The 19,276-nt window shown below is 50.9% G+C and overlaps 6 protein-coding genes across 6 annotated transcripts; 3 read left to right on the top strand and 3 right to left on the bottom strand.

Annotated features, from left to right (window-relative positions):
* Nucleotides 1-421: 421 nt before the first annotated feature.
* N7498_003029 (uncharacterized protein) lies at nucleotides 422-1,988 on the top strand (the record flags this gene model as incomplete). The annotated part of the gene is made up of 4 exons (XM_058450091.1): nucleotides 422-649; nucleotides 775-1,176; nucleotides 1,229-1,588; nucleotides 1,641-1,988. The coding sequence occupies 4 exons, from the start codon at nucleotides 422-424 to the stop codon at nucleotides 1,986-1,988; spliced, it is 1,338 nt and encodes a 445-aa protein (XP_058312435.1).
* Nucleotides 1,989-2,852: 864 nt separating this feature from the next.
* Nucleotides 2,853-5,083, top strand: N7498_003028 (uncharacterized protein; the record flags this gene model as incomplete). The annotated part of the gene is made up of 2 exons (XM_058450090.1): nucleotides 2,853-3,218; nucleotides 3,281-5,083. 2 exons carry the CDS (start codon nucleotides 2,853-2,855, stop codon nucleotides 5,000-5,002), a joined length of 2,088 nt encoding a protein of 695 aa, XP_058312434.1. The 3' UTR covers nucleotides 5,003-5,083.
* Nucleotides 5,084-6,257: 1,174 nt separating this feature from the next.
* Nucleotides 6,258-8,146, bottom strand: N7498_003027 (uncharacterized protein; the record flags this gene model as incomplete). Its single annotated transcript, XM_058450089.1, has 4 exons — nucleotides 6,258-6,359; nucleotides 6,415-6,882; nucleotides 6,938-7,295; nucleotides 7,359-8,146. The coding sequence occupies 4 exons, from the start codon at nucleotides 8,144-8,146 to the stop codon at nucleotides 6,258-6,260; spliced, it is 1,716 nt and encodes a 571-aa protein (XP_058312433.1).
* A 1,582-nt stretch (nucleotides 8,147-9,728) lies between these two features.
* N7498_003026 (C6 zinc finger domain protein) lies at nucleotides 9,729-10,402 on the bottom strand (the record flags this gene model as incomplete). The annotated part of the gene is made up of 3 exons (XM_058450088.1): nucleotides 9,729-9,735; nucleotides 9,825-9,940; nucleotides 10,001-10,402. 3 exons carry the CDS (start codon nucleotides 10,400-10,402, stop codon nucleotides 9,729-9,731), a joined length of 525 nt encoding a protein of 174 aa, XP_058312432.1.
* A 903-nt stretch (nucleotides 10,403-11,305) lies between these two features.
* On the bottom strand, nucleotides 11,306-13,909 carry N7498_003025 (beta-glucosidase; the record flags this gene model as incomplete). The annotated part of the gene is made up of 7 exons (XM_058450087.1): nucleotides 11,306-12,599; nucleotides 12,655-12,817; nucleotides 12,866-13,115; nucleotides 13,165-13,387; nucleotides 13,440-13,492; nucleotides 13,542-13,735; nucleotides 13,789-13,909. 7 exons carry the CDS (start codon nucleotides 13,907-13,909, stop codon nucleotides 11,306-11,308), a joined length of 2,298 nt encoding a protein of 765 aa, XP_058312431.1.
* Nucleotides 13,910-17,130: 3,221 nt separating this feature from the next.
* N7498_003024 (sugar porter family MFS transporter) lies at nucleotides 17,131-18,928 on the top strand (the record flags this gene model as incomplete). The annotated part of the gene is made up of 6 exons (XM_058450086.1): nucleotides 17,131-17,155; nucleotides 17,204-17,255; nucleotides 17,308-17,383; nucleotides 17,431-18,144; nucleotides 18,193-18,483; nucleotides 18,539-18,928. The coding sequence occupies 6 exons, from the start codon at nucleotides 17,131-17,133 to the stop codon at nucleotides 18,926-18,928; spliced, it is 1,548 nt and encodes a 515-aa protein (XP_058312430.1).
* Between the last annotated feature and the right edge of the window lie 348 nt (nucleotides 18,929-19,276).

Below are 19,276 nucleotides of genomic sequence, written 5' to 3'. Positions count from 1 at the left end.
AACCTTAGATGGTATTGAGCACAGGGCTTAGGAGTCTCAAACAGATATACTTCGCTCCGCCTCTCCGTATCGAGTGCACTCCTTCGTCGATGTATACAGCGAGACAGATTTGATTCCGTCTAGAAAGCTCCAGACAACTAATGGCAGTCCAAGTATTTGATTCGCTATACTATGGATTTCGCTTAAACGCCGCGCCAGCACGTGATGCCCCCGTGTCGAGAGACAACCCCACGCCGAAGTTCTGCCGGATCGGGAAACGCGGGAAACCCTCCGACGCCAAGGATCTCCGCATGGACGTGGCGGTGGGCCTTGACCAAGTCGAACGGCCTGGGTCAGGTGTCAAAGCGAGACTGCAGTCTCTTCTGTTGCATGTTGTCCTCGGAAGTCTTACCCCCGTTCTGATCGCTAGAAGGCGCTCACCATGGCGTCCACCTGTGTAGTTCAGGAACAGCCACAACAAACAGCGCACGAGACGAACATTACGCTCGAGGTTCTTCCTCGTGAGGTTTCAGCGGCAGAGTCCCTATGTGGTGACTCGGATAGCTTTCGAGCGTTAGAAAAGTGGAATCAACCTCGTATCAACATCTATCGCTCTTTCTCGACCTTTTGGAGTTTCTTGGTGATGGGAGCGAACGATGCGGCGTACGGTGTAAGTGTTCACAAGATGGCGAACCCGGACATGCTTATACAAAGTCCTACTGGATAATAGGCTTTAATTCCATATGTAGGTTCTATCTCATTTTGGTGCCGGGTGTCAAGCTCACAACCGTACAGCTCGAAACATACTATAACCTCTCATACACGATTGTGTCACTGGTATTTTTATCACCTCTGGTGGGCTATACTCTTGCAGCATTTCTCAACCACCGCATCCACTCCAGTCTGGGACAGCGTGGTGTGGCATTAATTGGACCAGGGTGCCATCTGATCGCATACATCGTGAACTGCACGCATCCACCGTACCCAGTACTCGTGGTCTCCTTCATATTTGCCGGCTTTGGAAATGGCCTAGAGGATGCTGCGTGGAATGCATGGATCGGTAACATGGCTAATGCCAATGAGCTGCTGGGTCTTCTCCACGGTGTATATGGCGTAGGTGCCGTCCTGAGTCCGTTGATTGCGACGTCGATGATCGCCAGAGCCCATCTGCCCTGGCACTTTTTTTATTATGTCATGGTGAGGCTTCCCCTTCCTGCTCAGATGGTCACCTAATCAGTGGTTTCATTAGGTGGGATTTGCAGTTGTCGAGCTTGCGACCTGCGGTGCATGCTTCTGGGAATCTACGGGCGCGGTGTTCCGTGCAGCCAATTCTCATGCGATCGGAGATAATAAAAAGGGTGGCCTCAAAAGTGCGTTGTTCAAGCGACCGTCGGCTCGGGTTACTTGGTTATGTGCTCTGTTCCTGCTGGGTTATGTGGGAGTGGAGGTCGCACTTGGTGGATGGATTGTCACCTATATGATCCGTGTCCGACACGGAGCTCCATTTGCTAGTGGTATGACAGCCACTGGATTCTGGCTGGGTATCACTGTCGGCCGAGTAGTTTTAGGGTTTTTGACTCCGCGAGTGGGCGAAAAGATGGCGATTGCGGTAAGACTCTCCCAGGCACCTCGAAGACAGAGCTGAAGATCCACGGCTGCAGGTGTATATTGTGCTTTCTATGGCATTCGGTCTGGTCCTGTGGCTCGTGCCTCACTTCTATGCGTCCGCCGTGGCAGTTTCACTGCAGGGCTTCTTCCTGGGTCCACTCTTCCCGGGCGCAGTAGTGATGATCACGAAACTCCTCCCACGACACCTCCATGTGAGTTCGATCGGATTCACCGCTGCATTTGGAGGCAGCGGAGCGGCCATTCTGCCCTTCGCCGTGGGAGCGCTGGCACAGGCCAAGGGAGTCGAAGTGTTGCAGCCGTTCATCATCGCTCTGTCCGGAGCCATCTTCCTCGCGTGGCTGGGATTACCGCGGGTGTCGAAGGCGCGACGGAACGAGTAGGCCGAGCTTGCCATCAACGAAGTGGCAGCTCGTGCCTTTTCACAAGCGCGAAGAGACGCATCTGACATGTGAAAATCGGGACCGATCTTCTTATCTGATCCGAATTGCATTTAAACTCCCGAACCGCGCCCCGATGATTCTGGATTTCTTTTGACGCGTCCTCCAATTTCACGTGTCAGGACATAGAACGGAGTATACGGGAGTAAACCGGGGATCAATATTAATGTTCATAGATGTCATGGCTTTGTCAGTTGTGAGTGTTGTTGGTTTCCGTAGGCGTGACGGCGTTTCCCGACCATCGGAGGGACAAGACAGGGTTATGTACAGGATGGCCGGGCATAAATAGTCACGCGGTATGAAGGGTAGTCACGACGGCCACCCTAGGAATGTATACCGAGGTCACCTGTCCCCGAAATGAAAAGGCAAGTCCAGCAGGACAAAAGTGGCCGGGAGTTGCCGCAAGGCAGAAAGCCGCCGATCGCCACCACTGCCGGGGTGACGATCTCTGGGAGTGCGCGCACTTAGCCCGACATCGGTGTTGGCTGACTTCGGGACTCGCCCATCCGACACCAAATTCCCGAACACGTCGTAGAAACGCCGACGCAGATGCGGGGGTTCAGGCGGGAATACATGTCTGGTTTATGTATTGCTAGCATACCGACAATGTCAACATAGCGAACTCGGCAGTTTTCGGCCAGTCGCACTTTCCCGATCTGGGGCGCAATTGGGCCTCGGCTCTTTCCATTTTCGGCGGCTGATTTGGCCCGAGGCCTGGAGAATCGTCACCGGGGACCCCAGAGTATTATTATAATCTCCTCCCCACGTTCATTCCTTCTCCATCCCTCTCCCTATCCGCTCTCCATCATGCCTTCTCCTCCTCCTGACTGGGTCAAGGCCCTCAAGCCCTCGGGCCCGCAGGGTTCCGAACTGCTCGCCCAAGAGCGTGCGCAGTCTAACATTAATATCGACAAGCTGTCCGAGTTGCTCCACACCAAGGAGGCTCTGGACCGACAGCAGAAGATGCTCAGCCTCCTCGAGCCCGAGAAGGTCTTTGACAAGTCCCAGAACCACACTCTCGGTCGCGTTGAGCGGCTGCAGCGCTCTCTGGCCAAGGCCAAGCGCCTGCAACAGCTGGCCGAGGAGAACCAGTGGTCCATGGAGGAGCTTCATGCTGCCAATGAGCTTATTGGCGAGCCTACCCCTTACGGATTGCACGCAAGCATGTTCCTGGTACGTACATTGACAATAGCTTTTCCCCCCAGAGTTCCGCGTCTAACCGGCTTATCTTTTAGGTGACCCTCCGGGAACAAGGCTCTCCCGAACAACACAAGCTCTTCCTTGAGCGTGCCGCGAAATACGAGATCATCGGTTGCTACGCCCAGACCGAATTGGGCCACGGTTCCAATGTCCGCGGTCTCGAGACCACCGCCATCTGGAACCAGGAGGACCAGACCTTCACCATCAACTCTCCCACATTGACCGCCTCCAAGTGGTGGATTGGTTCTCTTGGTCGCACTGCCAACCACGCCGTGGTCATGGCTCAGCTGTTTATCGGCGGCAAGAACTTCGGCCCCCACCCCTTCGTCGTGCAGGTCCGCGACCTCAAGACCCATCAGCCCTTGGAGAATGTCTACGTGGGTGATATTGGTCCCAAGTTCGGCTACAACACCATGGACAACGGTTTCTTGCTGTTCAACAATGTCAAGATTCCCCACATTAATATGCTGGCCCGCTTCTCCCGCATTGAGAAGGAGACCGGCAAGTACATCCGCCCCGCTCTCCCCTCCTTGGTCTACGGTACCTTGACATGGGTGCGCTCGAACATCGTTCTGCAATCCGGTGGTGTATTGGCCCGCGGTGTGACCATTGCTACTCGGTACGCCGCCGTCCGGAGACAGTTCCAGGACCGTGATGCGGAGCCCAGCGCTGGTGAGAACCAGGTGCTGAACTACAAGATGGTGCAGGTCCGCCTGCTCCCCCTTCTGGCTTCTATGTACGCCCTGCACTTCACCGGTCGCGGTATGATGAAATTGTACCAGGAGAACCAGAGCCGTATGAAGGCTGCTGCTTCGCCTGGCCAGAACTCGCGTGGCCCCGGCCCCGAGGAGCTTCGGGCTGGTGCCGACCTGCTGGCGGACCTTCACGCCACCTCTTGCGGTCTCAAGGCTCTTGCTAGTACCACTGCCGGTGAAGGTCTCGAGGTCTGCCGTCGTGCATGCGGTGGCCACGGCTACAGCAGCTACAGCGGTATTGGATCTTACTACGCTGACTACCTGCCCACTCTCACTTGGGAGGGTGACAACTACATGTTGACCCAGCAGGTCGCACGCTACCTGCTCAAGTCCGCTCGTGCCGTCCTTTCTGGCAAGGCTGCTGACAACGATACCTCCCGCATCCTCAAGACTTACCTCGACCGCCGCGACAAGGGTGCTTCCTTTGATGTGCTCGAAGAGGACAAGGACATTGTGGAAGCCTTCGCCTGGCGGACAGCCCACCTGACCTTCGAGGCGCTGAAGCACCGTGATGCCGAAAAGCGCTCATGGAACAGCCTGCTGGTTGACTTCTGGCGTCTTTCCACCGCCCACTCCCAGTATCTCGTGGTCCGCAACTTCTACGAGGCCGTCTCCTCCCCTGAGCTCGCCCAGGCCTTGGACCCCGAGACCAAGACCCTCATGCACGCTCTCTTCCGCCTGTACGCCCTGCACACGCTCGAGCGCGAAGCCGCCGAGTTCTTCTCATCAGGTGCCGTCACCGTGCGCCAGATCACTCTGACCCGCACCACAGCCGTGATGAAGCTCCTCGATGAGATCCGCCCGCACGCCATCAGCTTGGTGGACGCCTGGGCCATTCCCGACTGGCAGCTGGACAGCAGTCTGGGACGCTCCGACGGCAAGGTCTACGAGGACTTGTTCCGCCGGGCCAGCCAGGAGAACCCTGTCAACGACCTGGTGTTCGACCCCTATCCCTGGAACGCGGCGATTCTCAAGAACGAGGCGCCCAAGAGCAAGCTGTAAAGCTTTATGTCTTCATTTCTGATTCCCGATCATGTGTATTCTTTATATTGATGTTTTTACGTGCATTCGGCTTTGGTTAGACAAGAGATAAGAATAGATCTCATAGAACTGTCAATAGATTACCGTGTTCTAAAATCTTGCACCATCATAACATAATCGCGATATTCTGCTGTAGCTGGCTTTCAACCAATCGGTGCGCTAAACTTAACAAGCAGGTCAGATCTCTGACCGTTTGAGAGCTTTCGTTATTTGAACTGTTACAAACAAGAAAAAATCAGAACAAGAGGGAAAATGAAAAAATAAAGGAATATTCAAAGGTCGTGCCCGGGATCGAACCGGGATCGGCGGAATCAGAATCCGCAGTGATGACCATTACACTACACAACCAACTGAGATGTTCGTCGGGATCTTGTATGACTCATCAGCCATAAATCAGGCCACCCGAAAGCGCTTCTAATCATCCAGGTTAAGAAATACAGCTCGCCGCGATTTCGGATCAACATGCTATATACATGGAGGTGGTAGTGCTTTATATGGTTTGTAAGAAGCTGGATAATATCAAATGCGGGCTTTTAACTGCTTAAATCGCGTTTTTAAGGTAATTTCAATGATCTCTTGGGAACTATATATTTTGACGTTTTAGGCAAGTGGACTGTCTATGGAGCTTCAAAAAATTAAGTAGTCAATATCCCAATAATAGAGTTATCATCAATCTCCGAATTAATTAGAATACAATAGTAGCTTCTTAGCTTGTAACGAGGCCTTGAGTGAATTCAGAATTAAAGTTTCAAGCACAACTACCTCGTCTCTACAGTCGTTGGAGATGTGAAAAGTGACACGATCGTCCATGCATAGATCATATCCATTTGGATATATATACTATTTACCACATATTTATCTTGCGGTATACATCGTTTCCGTCTGGGATACTCTGAAAATAAGTCTATACGGATTTTGATACGTGACAAATGGCCTTTCAGCTTGGTGATTTTCTAGCCTTTACTTACGACTCGTAACATGGCATCCTATGTTACTCGCGCCACCAGTGGCCTGGGTATCCTCGGAATTTTACGCTTGGTTAAAGATAGAAGAACGCGTGTGGACACGAAAAAGTGGCTGGGTGAGCGGCTCACTTATATAGGCGGCTCGCTTACCGGTTACGTTAAGTGGACCTTTTCGTCAGTTAAGCCTGCTAGTGTCGATTGTTTTTAAGACATAGCCTCAAAAAGCCATAGGAAGAAAAACCAGATCCCGGCTAAGCACTCTGCTGCCCAGAGTATGTCTGCTCCATGAATGGTGCCGCATTTTCCATTTCCTCTTCGGTTGGTAGGTTGACGATAAGGAGATAAAGAACATGCTGGTCGATAGGTCAGTATCTTGGAAGCATAATGAGGAAAGCAAAAGGGCCGTACATGGCGAAGAACACGCTTCACACCGTTGACTATCAAGTTGGCTCCCCCAAATCCAATTTGAGTTCCTCCTATTCCGGGACCATTTGCCGTCCTCTGATTATCCATCTGGTTCATGGTTGTCTGGCTGGCATAGTGTTGGTTATAACCAATTTCGCCTTGACTCGGCCGATCCATCGTCTGTTGCTGGCCCATACTACCACCTATCATCCCCATGCGACCTCTTGGTCCTCCGTAAGACATTGCCAATCTGTCATTTAAGGGGCTGTGAGATCTCATCATGGCACGGCCATCCAGACCCCCTCCACCACCTAGCCCGCCGAAACCGCCTCTCACTGGCATACTCAGCTTCCCAGCAGTGACGAGTGCGAGGAGGTCACCACTGTTTGTAGGGTTACTGGGGTCGGAGTAGCACGATGTGAAAGTAGGCTTAGGTCCAACGGCTAATTGACTATCAGGGGTTTCAAGAGCCTCCAGGATATAGTTAGCAAGTGACAGTTCTTGGTTTTTGTGCATGACAACATACATGCTTGGCCTGCGCGCGACGATCGAAGTACTCGCTAGCAAAGTTTTTCACTCCTTTGATCTTCTCTCTCTTTGATCTGGCTGCTCCTGTTTGATCATCGGCCAATTTATCGAGAGCAGGGAAAACAAGAGGAGCCGTTTCTGTAAATGGAACGCCATTTGTGGTACCCACGGAAGGCTTGAAGTTTCGCACAACTTTGGCAATACCTTCTGGAGGGGCTGTACTTTTGAGAAATGTCTCGTTGAAGTTGATTCCTACTTCTGTAGCATCTGTCTCGGGTGTCCAGGTCAAAACCATAGCATGGAGGCCCCTTGGCTGGAAGAATTGCTCATTCATCTGGTCCATGACCGTGTGGTATCTGTGTACGGCACCGAGTCAGTACAATTTCTGAAATGCAGAAAGCAGATGGGGGAGAGTCAACCTTTTTCGACTTTGCATGTTTTTCATTATCTCCACGGTCAGATAAAGCGCCACGGTGGCTGCTTGACCAATTCCGGGGGCGAGGTGTAATGGTAACAAAGCAATACCGGCCATGTTGATAGCGTTTATCCACGGCGAAGCTTGTGTGGCGGTATTGAACGTTTCCAAGAAGCCGAGAAACATATCCTGGTCAATTCCTGCATTCATCAACTCTGGCGCATATGCTCTGATGAAGCCACGAGTCCGGTCTTTAGGTCTGCGTTGAGGCAAGACCACTGGAAAAGCCAATCTTCCCGGTGACTGTATCTCCTGCGGGAGCGGATAATCATCGATGAAGTACTGGACCGTTTTCTTGGGATCACGAGCAAAGGGACGTTTGTTTGGATGAACAGGTTCCCGTGAAAGGAGGTCATCCTGCGCGTCATCCAAGTCCCACTGCTCCTCATCGCCGTCCTCTTGCGCGCGTCCTCCTTCTCCAGAGCTTTCCGTTTGACTCAAATGTGATCCTTCTCCCTCCAGTGTCGGTATAAATGGCTGTTCTGCACTGTAGTGGTAGGCTGGTGGTGGGACGGATCGTGCTTGCTCGCCATATGGGGCCCGAGATTGATGCTGATGCGTTTCACCTGTAGGCACCATCTTTGTCTTTTTCTTCTTCTCTTTGTGTGCCTGAATACTCTCTGACGCAAGACCAATCCCGGCTGCAATACCCTTGGCATAGAATCCAAGGCCACCAAAGCCAAAATGTTGACCCCGCTGGTCTCCCTGGCCAAAGCCTTGATTGTTGGACATGCTCGCGATTTTGGATATTGTTGTTGATAAAAGAGTTGAAGATGCGAAATATGGGCTCTGCACGTTTAGAAATGAGTGTAGATTTGAATGGAAAAGGGGAATGAAGAAGGGGATTGCGATCAGGGGAGAGTCGGATATGGACTTTAAATATTTAGACGTCGAGCACTATACTCCGACAAGGTTGCCTAATAAGGTTAGTGCAGTTGTCTTTATTTGGAGTGCACCCCGCTAGTAATCCCCGCTAGTCCTAATCCAGTAAACACATCGAGCTTTGCCTCTGGTCTGCACCACCTGCGTCGTCTTCAGCCCCTTTTTCTCTGATTCTGGCCTTGCCACTCCATTTTTCTCAGAGCTGATATCATTTGTCAATGATATCTCTCCTCGAGTCGACCAACCTGGTTTTGTTATGGACTCCACTCGACCTAGTCACTTTCCTAGGAAAGCTCTGGAACCGGGCAATTTAACCCTAAAGACGAATGGAAAACGGGGGACTCTACAGGTAATTGCACAGCGTAAACTTCAATCTTGAAGCCTTTCTTGACAAAGCTGAGCCAAATATGTATCAGTTACTAGGGTCAAACGTGAGAAGAAAATTGAGTGGTTAAGTTCTTACTACTGGCTCAAATTGTTATAAGATTTAGTTTCTCATAACCGAATCACTATCGCACATTTTTTTACAGTCATGCATTCATTCCAACGTATCTAGTCTTGGTCTTCATCTCGTCGGTTGCTCAGTTCTACCAACAGTGAACTTGTTGAAAACGGGGGTTGTCATTCAAAAGTGTCTCTGAAATTCATCAGGTATCAGATCACATATCAAGATGCTTGCATGATTATTCGCTGTGTCCCAGGAATGAGACCCTTTATGCTCCCGTCTCTGATGTGCTGCAGGATACCAAACGGTTGCTGAAAGCCTGTCATGGCTACAATCGTATCGAGGGTTTGCAAGATCCACGCATGGGTAGCAGAATTGTTGTCCGTACAAATGGCTGAAATGAGTAAAGGCCATGGTAGCCGGAAAGCCCCTGAAAGGCCGGGGGTACCAAATAGAAAATGATATGCAACGCTAGCGCAAACATCATCGACCAGCTGGTTGATGGTGAACGTGGACTCGGAAACCATCCGTCGACATTCAGGCGACTTGCGTAGCTCACAAATATGCAAAGCCATCGACCTGTTATTTGATTAACAATGATGCGCGTTTGACGATAATGGTTCCACATGGACGAAATAGTGAGATCGTGATACACATGATAACTATCACCATGTACGAGAAAACGGGCATCGTTCTCAGAAGGAGGACTCGAGTTTTTGATGACCGCATACTGCCAACGTGGGCTTAGGGACATAGCCCAGCATCTTAAGTCGGTTTCAAGATGAAGGGCTTCTCCAAGCAAAGGCCCTAGAGCCTCAACGGAATAGTCCGCCTTTTCGATCTTAAGTGATAGATCGTTCAGCTCAAGTAGTATGTTGTATAAAGATTCAATTGGCAGCGAGTGCTCGTCTCTCTTAGATCTTGCCAATCTTGATAACTCCTTTATCTTTGATGAGTTATGGCCCGAATATCTGAAGAAAACGCCGCTTATTGCCTATAGAAGTAATGATTAGACTCCAGAAAGTTAGATTAGAGCATGAGAGACCCACATTTTGTAACCGCACAAGTGTAAACATTTCTAACCCGGACTCTGAATCTAATTGCTCTTCGCCTCGTAGCTCCAGCAGGCTTGTTGCGCCTTGGACATGATTCATCCAGGAACGCATAGTTTCCGAGGATTTGGCTTCCGATGTGATCATCTAGTGAGTCAATTAGTCAATTAGATATTGACACTGGCAGGTAGAGAAGCCTGAGGTTACCTCGTATGTACCAAGCAATATCACGGCCCCCAGAGTAGAATCGGACTTCGCTAACACTTCGTCTCTTAGCGCTTCGTTGGTAGCACGCAACGCTAGGCTATATTCTTCGCCCGCCGCGCGCCGTAATTTAGGCAATTTCTGCACTCTCGCCATACTTGCCAGCCCCACAGCTTTGATTGTGGCTTGGAGCGCAGAAGAAGGGTTCGTTGTCAGTAGCTTCGGCAAGTACCACAGGGAGCCTTGGTCCTGGACGGTCCCCACATAATAGGTAAAGACGTGAGACATGGCTCTCTCATCGTGCGAAATGGGCGGAGGAAGTATATCCACTGGGGAATTTGGTGAAGTCGGCTGGTCCGTCGTAACCGGCTTCCGCGACAAGGTAGCTCGAGCTTGAGCCTTCATTGTCACCTCCTTGGTCTGATTATGGATTCTTAAAGTGTTCGGGTCCCGATACCCCGTGCACTCTTGGTGCACTCTCAAGCATTGCGAGCAAGATGGACGACGCCGATCGCACTGTCTGGTCAACTAGTTGTCCTTCTGGGTCTAAGGCATCCAACATACTGTCAGGCGCCGCTTTCGGCACAAGGCACACCCCAGCCCCAGCTTTCCTCTGTAGACCATCGTCGGGTAGTGGCAAGATTTAACCCAGAATGGCAAGGACTTCGGACGCTAACGTATGAGAGGGCTCGGACAACCGATAGTGGAACTTATCTTGGCTTTAAAGCCAAGATAATCCTCGTCGTAAAGGGGGGATGTAAGCAAGGCAAGCTTGAGGGGGCCAAAACCGGCGTTAAAGTTTAAAGTGGGGACTGACGAGGTGTATCGAGCGGCAGAGCGCCTCATCCTAGAGACCGTGTAGACCGTTGTTACTGTTTGATCAACGAATATTCTGCTGCAAATAGTTAGGATCTAGGGAAACACAAAGAGTTTTCGTAAATAAGCCGCACAATCCATAAACTGGGGAAAAATTACGTCCCACCACTGTAACCTGACGGATTTAGACTGGCCGACGGATCCCGATACAATCATGCACCAAGGGCACGGGGTGACTACGCTTGGCGATTGTTAGATATTTCGAAAGCATAACGTAATTACAAGCCAGCGGGCCACCCTAAAACACTGTAGAAAGTGAAGCGAGTCGCCCACCCCAAAGCACTAATAAACGCCCGCACCGCCCTACGGTGGGTGGAGGGTCCCACATCTCGACCCTTAAAATGATCACCCTTAGAGTCTATAAATAGGACAAATAGGTAGAAAACGTGACTGAATAAACTACCTATACCCACAAAGGAAGTGTATCCTGGTCTAGATGCTGAATGTAGTTGTCAAGGGCAGATTACGGCTCGACTGTCCGACATAGACCTTGTACTGACCCTCCTGCAGAGCCCACTGCTGAGCATTTACATCCCAACTACTCAAATCCCTTCTTGTCAACAAGAAAGTGACAGTCTCGCTCTTGCCACTGCCGATAGTAACCTTCTCAAATCCACGGAGCTGACGGACCGGTCCGCCGGGAATTCCGAGGTAAAGCTGAGCAACCTCATCACCATCAACGCTGCCACTGTTCTGGACCTGGACGGTGACAGTGACAAGCTCATCCCACAGATGGGGGTTACCACCCTCTAATATATCTGCAGTAGGGGGGTACTGCGAAGTGGGCTTGCTTGACTTCTGCAGTTTCAATCCAGAGTACTTGAAGGTTGTGTAAGACAGGCCGAATCCGAATTCGAACCGGGGAGTAATATCCTTCGAGTCAAACGCGCGATAATCGATGAATTGACCCTCGGTAAAGTCAGCCTGCGGGAACAACCAGTACTTGCCCTCAGGCAGGGCTGGCGACAGGATGTTTCCGTAGTCAGATGCCTTCTTGGCGACGGTGTAAGGAAGTCTGCCAGACGGATTGGCATGGCCATAGAGAAGATCAACGAGGGAGCGACCGGTATCTTGGCCTGGCAAGTGGGCGAACATGACAGCGGTGACGTTATCATTCTCGATCCAGTCATCGACGATACGAATACCAGCGTTATGAATCACGACCACGGTGTTAGAGCACTTTTGAGCGACATTGGTGACCAAAGTGTCGCTGTAGTCATCAGTCAAACCGGGACGATCGAAGCCCTCGGTAGAGTAGGCATTGACCAAGACCAAGCAGACGTCCGAGGTAGGATCAACATCGGGATCCTGGGAATAGATATTCCACATAACGGAAGTGTTGTCCTCATAGGCCTGACGGTTGATTGCCTCAAGAGGAGAATCAACATAAGCAGCGGAGTTGGCACCCGAGCCGCCTCCGACGTACAGGGTGCTGTTTTGGGTTGCGGTGGGCTGGGAGACCGAGGGGAGAGCAACATTAAGATAATCGGCATTCACAGCATCGTATCCGAACACCGACACAAGTTTGGGAGCCTTAAGAGGCAGGGCGGCGTTGGTATTCTTTACCAGGACGTGACCTTCAATGGCGCCCTGGAGGAGAGCCTCCTTGGAGTCGGCCGACTTTCCAATAACTCGTTGGTGAGGAGAGTTGACATCAGACGGCATTCCAATTCCGGGATTGGGGATGCCCTTCTCCTGGTTAAGCTGGTACCAGGTTGCCATAATACTAAATAGATGTTAGCTGATTATATCCCAAGCACGTCCACAAGAGAAATGCATACCGAGTTGCCATATCATCCAGTCTGGAAGCCTCCATAGAGCCATTTTTGATGGCAATGGTGAGGTTTTCACCCCACATGTCGGTGGAAGGCATAACCATGTCCAAGCCAGCATTAGCGGCAGCGATACCGGCATGCTGCGCACCCCAATCGGTCATAACGTAGCCTGGGTACGTTTAATTTGAGTCAGTTTGAGGGAAAGGGAGAGGCTTACCTTGGAAGCCGAGCTCGGTCTTGAGAAGACCGTTCAAAGTCTTGCTGTTCTGGCAGCCATAGGAGTTGTTGACACGCTGGTACGAGCACATAATGGATGCACTACCAGCCGCGACGGCATCATAGAAGGGCCAGAGGTACAGTTCGTGCATAGTCTTGTCATCAATATTGGACGACACGGCCTCGGTATACTCTCCCTGCGCATTATCCTCTGGGACACGGTTGGTCTCTTGTTCGTATCCGATATAGTGCTGCAAAGATCAGCCACTGTAATCTTCCAAAGGAAACGAGGGAATTTACCTTGGTGCACGCTCCCACACCAGCGGACTGAATACCATCGACGGTGTTGTAGATCAGACCACCGCTGAGGTATGGGTCGTCGGCAAAGCCTTCCCAGTTACGACCGCCCTCGGCGATACGACCCAGAGGTCCGGCAACAGGACCAAGAACCATGTTGACGCCCTTTTTGCGGAATTCTTCACCCATGAGCGCTCCTCGCTGCTTGGCAAGGCCCTTGTTCCAGCTTTAGAGCGTCAGAATACGCATTTGACAAATAATGAGATAGTGTGACGTACCTGGCTCCGACATGGAGACCGGATGGCCAACTACTAACATAGTCGGTTCCTCTCTAATGACGATTAGTGTATTGAAACAAAAGATCGCTGTTAGGAGCTTACCAGGCCATTTTCAGCATCCGAGACGCAGAAGCCGGGGAAGTCGAGACGAGGGATGGGAGAAATGTTGCCGGAGCAGCCATTGCTGACGGATGTTCCAGCAGTCAGGTTGACCTTCTCCTCGGGGGTGAGTTTGCCAACGAATGCCTTGGCTTTCTGGTAGGCAGCTTGCCAGTCGCCCGAGCCAGTACCCTCAGCTAGATCAAAAAGTCAGCAAGCCGAAAGAGCAAACGGACAGAAGGAAGCATACGCGAGGGGTAAACAGGCGGAGATAGGCCGTAGAAGTAAGAATCGTCAGTGATATTCCCAGCAGCATTGGATTTCAGTGCAAGTCCGAGCAAAAGCCCGAGAGTATACATCTGGAGTCCCATATTGACGTCTGCAGGCAAACACGCCTGAACACCTCGGTAGGAATCGTCAACTTATAGGTCTTGGAAAGGGTGGTCCCGAAAAGAGATCCGAGCTCTGAGCGCTCCGGAGACGAGAGCTCTCAATTAGACTTCCCTACAACTTGCTCGGACTATAATGCGCCGCAGTAATTTCGGCTAAGCCTAGCGTAGGGCGCGTCATACGAGCACACAGAAAGAGGGGAGAAGTGTATAAGACCGGGTCAATCCATGCCCGAGGTAAACATTGCGGGGAAGGAAAGAGGTAAAAGGCGGGATTAGGGCCTTCAAAAGTAGAGACGCGACGGAGTTAAACGGCGTATTTAGCACATTCCAGGGACAAAATGACTCAAAGGGGATATATTAGTGTTGATCATGCTTACAGGCGAAACAACGTGCCAGTGTAATGTAGCAACCGAGCAGATTAGATAGGGACGATCTATGAAGCACAGATACTTGAGGTAGCATTGGACTTTGTTTACTTTGTGCTCGGTATAAGAGGGCGCGGCGCCGCCCGCTTCCCCGCTTCCCCTCTCTCTAAGTACACTTTCAATGCAGCGCACATACCTGCTGCAAGTGGGTGTTATAAGTCGGGAGCTAAATTGGTTTTATTCAAAGTGAGGTTTGAGCCTCCAAATTGTTATGTCATATACGTCCGTCCAATCTTCGTCAACGTAGCTTGCTGGAACCTCCTGACGGTTTCACTAGGGAAACCGTTGGGAGTCTTGAGTGAAGCAAATGTCAGAAAGTCCGCTTCCTTAAAAGATATGAAGATGTGTTTTTGGATTGGAAGTTGAGAATAAGAGCTCTGTTGTCAAGGGCTGGCGAAGTTTAGGCAAAAGGGTTCGGGGTCGGACCGGTGTGGTTCTGAGCCGAGTAGGTACAGCCGAAGTTATGCCGTGACAGATGTCTAGTGGCTCGCACGTGGTGCGGTAGATGCTGCGTAAAGAAAAGGGGTAGGTCAGGGTCATGCGACCGTGAGTGTTGCAGCGTTATTGTGAAGACACCACTCGTACGGTGGCAGGCAGTCCTTTATGAGTATCGATCCTGAAGTGACCCATTTATCAGTTGCTCCACGGGCGCATTCAGTTCTTTAGTACTGTAGGCAGTAAGAAATAGAGCCAATAAAGTCCTGCTCAGTCTACCAGTCCTGATGTTCCGGTGTAAGTTGAGGTATCTGGGCCTTGTGTCTGGCAAAGAGAGTCGGCCGATAAAACGCCGCTCGCCTCGAGACCAGTAAATCATATACTCACTGTAGTCGCCTTCCCATGTCAGAGGGCTTTAGAAAGACTCGAGGCTCGGTATCTAGTCATAAAGTGACCGAGCATTCGACTAGATAGATATAAGAGTAGATACAACTTTAGGAATTCTATCATTTTCTCCGATCAAATGCACATTTCTCTCTTTGATCACTCTTATTCTCAAATATTACCACGAAATACCAAGAAAAATACTTGAAATATCTAAATTATAACCTGCTATACAGTGTATCATGGGAGGCTAAGATTCCTATAGGATTCCTATAGGCGAGAGGCCGGTCCTATATCCCGCGTACAGGCGGAAGGGACAGTCTTATATAGACCACGGGAAATGTCAATGTCCACCACATAACTTGGCCCAAATCCAGCAGACGACAGACCCTCTGCACCAGTGAGACAGCCAGCATGCTCATGGTCAAGTAAATGAAGATTTTGATTCTCCATCATAAGCACTTGATGCGTTGACAGAACCTCAGGTTGAAAAGAGAATCCGAGACAAGAGAAAGTCTGCCCGACTTAGGAAAAGTACATAACAAGAAAAACGTCGTGACTTTGGCCCAGGGCCAATGATAAGGACCAGGTGAAGGTCCTTCCAAAGTGGCAACACCCCCGCGGTGCACGTGCACGAATTAACCGAGTTCTCGCTCCAACACAACTGGTCTCGACCAGATTATATCTGATCGCGAGTCTTTTTGAGAGAACTTGATTTCACGAGAAGCCAATATCCCGGCGTCTCGTCTTGACCATTTAGACTGCCACCATCTCACGCACGGGGGTGTAATAACTACGGCGCACTTGGCAAGACGCCACCCGCGTAGCGCCCAGTGGCGCCGCCACGGCATTGACGTAAGCGGGCCGCTGAATGGCCCAAGCTCCTTGGATTTGGGATGTTTGAATTTCGGTATTTGACTCTCGCTTGAGTCATCTCTGTTTGGAGAGGTTCGGGTATGGGGCCCCGTACCCCAGAAACGGGCCCATAGTACTCCGTAATTGTGGAAAAATAACCGAGATTTTAACCACTTTTATCCCTGGACCGAAGTCACGAGACTTGCCTCGAACAAGTGAAGACGTGTTCGGCTTTCCCCCAGCACAACGTGTTCCCGAAGTGATCGATCAATATAGGGTCTAGAAGCTTTCAGAACATTAAATCGTTTCCGACCAGTCGATGGCGTAGAGATTTCACTCAGTTGTTGCTCCTCCGCCGGACTTTGGAAGTTGACCACCAACACTTTGAACCCGATAGTCAACCTGCACGGTCAACCTGTGATAAAAAGCCATAGACGGCAGTCCACTTTTTCATGAGTCCAATGCTACCTGGGGATACATTTTTGATTGGCCATGAGCAAAGAGACCCAAAGTGGACGAAACAAGTAAAGCGCATAGTTCCCGTGGCGATGCTCTTAGTCGGCCCATCCATCCGGGAATTTCTCCTCATTTGGGACCAGAACACGATGCCAAAGGCTCAATAAGGACAAAACCACATCGTCGCAGCCGGTGGCATGACGTCGGCATGCCGATCGGGGTTGTTCATACTGCGGGCCGGCTCTACTGGTACAGCTTCGTAGCTACAAGATCGGGGAACGGCACAGGTGCCACAAATATAACCGGGTTAAAACAAATCCGAGCCCAATCGCTCACACCGCAGCGGGTAGCAATCGGCCCAAACCTGACTTGAATAGACCAAGCTTCGGATAAAAACAGTCGGTTAAAAGCACTACAACCGAACCGACGCCGGCTGCGCCAATGACGCAGTCCGATTCTCCCCCGGAATCCTCTCGAGTCTATTCTCTGCATCCTATCCGGGCGATCCTTTCTGGACTAGGCGTCAAGCCCCGGCCCATGACTTGAGGGAGTGGTTGGCCCGTGGATCCGATTCTACTCGACATAAAAAGCTGCTTTACCCCGGCATTCTATCTAGCTAAGGTAGTCGAGAGGTCGCCCGCAATCATGTATCGTATCTCGAATATCTACGGTATGTTCATGATCATGTTTATCATCAATCATGCTAATGAATGAACAGTTCTCGCCGCGTTCGGCACGATCGGCGGGGCGCTCTTCGGCTTCGACATAAGGTACGACAAAGATGGACGATGAACATTGTTGATCACAACTAACAAACAACAGCTCGATGAGTGCCTGGATTGGCGTTGCCACCTATATGGATTACTTCGGGCACCCTAGTTCAAATCTCCAAGGAGGAGTATGTCCATTCAATCCCACATCTGAACCCAGCTAACATTGATTTAGATCACAGCCTCCATGTCCGCCGGTTCTTTTGCCGGCTCCATCGCCGCCGGTTGGATCTCAGACCGCATCGGTCGCCGAGGCGCTTTAAAGATCGCCTCGTTAGTCTGGATCGTCGGTGCAATGGTGCAATGCAGTTCCAAAAGCGTCACACACCTCGTCGCCGGCCGCGTGGTAAGCGGTCTCGCTATCGGAGTAACCTCCTCACAAACCCCCGTCTACTTATCCGAGCTAGCACCGGCTCGGATCCGTGGCCGAATTGTCGGTATCCAACAATGGGCTATTGAATGGGGTATCCTGATCATGTACCTGATCGCCTACGGCTGTGCAGTCGGAGTTGCCGGGCCAGCTGCATTCCGTATCTGTTGGGGAATCCAAGCCGTGCCTGGATTGATTCTGTTTATTGCCCTGTGGTTCTTCCCCGAGTCGCCGCGCTGGCTGGCCAGCAAGGAGCGCTGGGAAGAGGCGTTGGATGTATTGGCTCTTATGCATGGTAAAGGGAACCGCCATGACCCCGTCGTGCAACTGGAGTTCGAAGAAGTGCAAGAGGCAGCAAGAGTTGCGCACCAGGCAAAGGATGTTTCCTTCCTTGCGCTGTTTGGCCCTAGGATTTGGAAACGGACCGCCTGTGGTATGAGTGTTCAGATGTGGCAGCAGCTGCTGGGAGGTAACGTGGCGATGTATTACGTTGTTTACATCTTTGAGATGGCTGGAATGGTACGTGTATCGCAACGACTCGAGAGCACAAGGCACTGACTAGTACAGACTGGAAACACCACTCTGTGGTCCTCGGCTATTCAATATGTCATTTTCCTGGTCACCACTGGGGTCATGCTGCCATTCATTGATCGGATCGGTCGACGAACTTTGCTCCTCACCGGTTCTGTTTGCTGCATGGCGGTGCACTTTACCATTGCAGGCGTCATGGCTTCTTATGGTCATGCCGTGCCAGAAGTGGACGGCAACGCCAACCTCACATGGGAGATCAAGGGTAGCGCAGCCATGGCCGTTATTGCCTTCTCCTACATTTTCACCGGCATCTACGGATTCACCTGGGTAAGTCGTGCAACTTCCAACCCCTAAATGTTAAACCCTCATTAACAAAACGCAGGCCCCAACGGGATGGATTTACGCTTCCGAGATCTTCCCCCTGAAATACCGTGCCAAGGGTGTCGGTCTCTCCGCCTCAGCAAACTGGATCTTCAACTTCGCCCTAGCCTACTTCGTGGCGCCAGCATTCCACAACATCCAGTGGAGGACATACATAATCTTCGGTGTATTCTGCTTCACGATGACCATCCACGTGTTCTTCACGTATCCCGAGACTGTGGGCCGGACTCTAGAGGAGATCGATATGGTGTTTGACACGGATATTAAGCCGTGGCGGACAAACCAGATTGAGGACAAGTTTAGGATGGAGCTTGAGCAAAAGCAGGGGAGGGTTGTTGAGGGGGACGCTAAGGAGGAGGGAAGCAATGCCAGCCATGAGGAAGTCGTTTGATCTTTTTGATCTTCAAGTTTGTATATAAAATTTGAATGTCTAAATTCGGAATGCATAAATTGATGAATAATAAATTTTACATATATGCACAAGCTTCCCATAGCCTAGTAGCCCCTTCCAGGCTACTAATAGTGAGTGAAAGGTGCTAGAACTACTAATGCACTAGAGCCCAAAGTATACATCTGTTCAATCCCCTGTATTGATGGCATTATTCTTCACCTTGATACGCACTACTCGTGCATTGGGGTTAGACATGTATCTACAGTATATTACTGACCGTCACCTACAGACCTTCTAGAGAATACAACCATCATACACATGCTGCAAGAGTTTCAAGGCGCAGTGGGA

The sequence above is a fragment of the Penicillium cinerascens genome, assembly GCF_028974065.1.
Source record: "Penicillium cinerascens strain IBT 15544 chromosome Unknown contig_1_segment0_segment0, whole genome shotgun sequence".
Taxonomy (NCBI): domain Eukaryota; kingdom Fungi; phylum Ascomycota; class Eurotiomycetes; order Eurotiales; family Aspergillaceae; genus Penicillium; species Penicillium cinerascens.
This window is presented reverse-complemented; position numbering and strand designations above follow the sequence as displayed.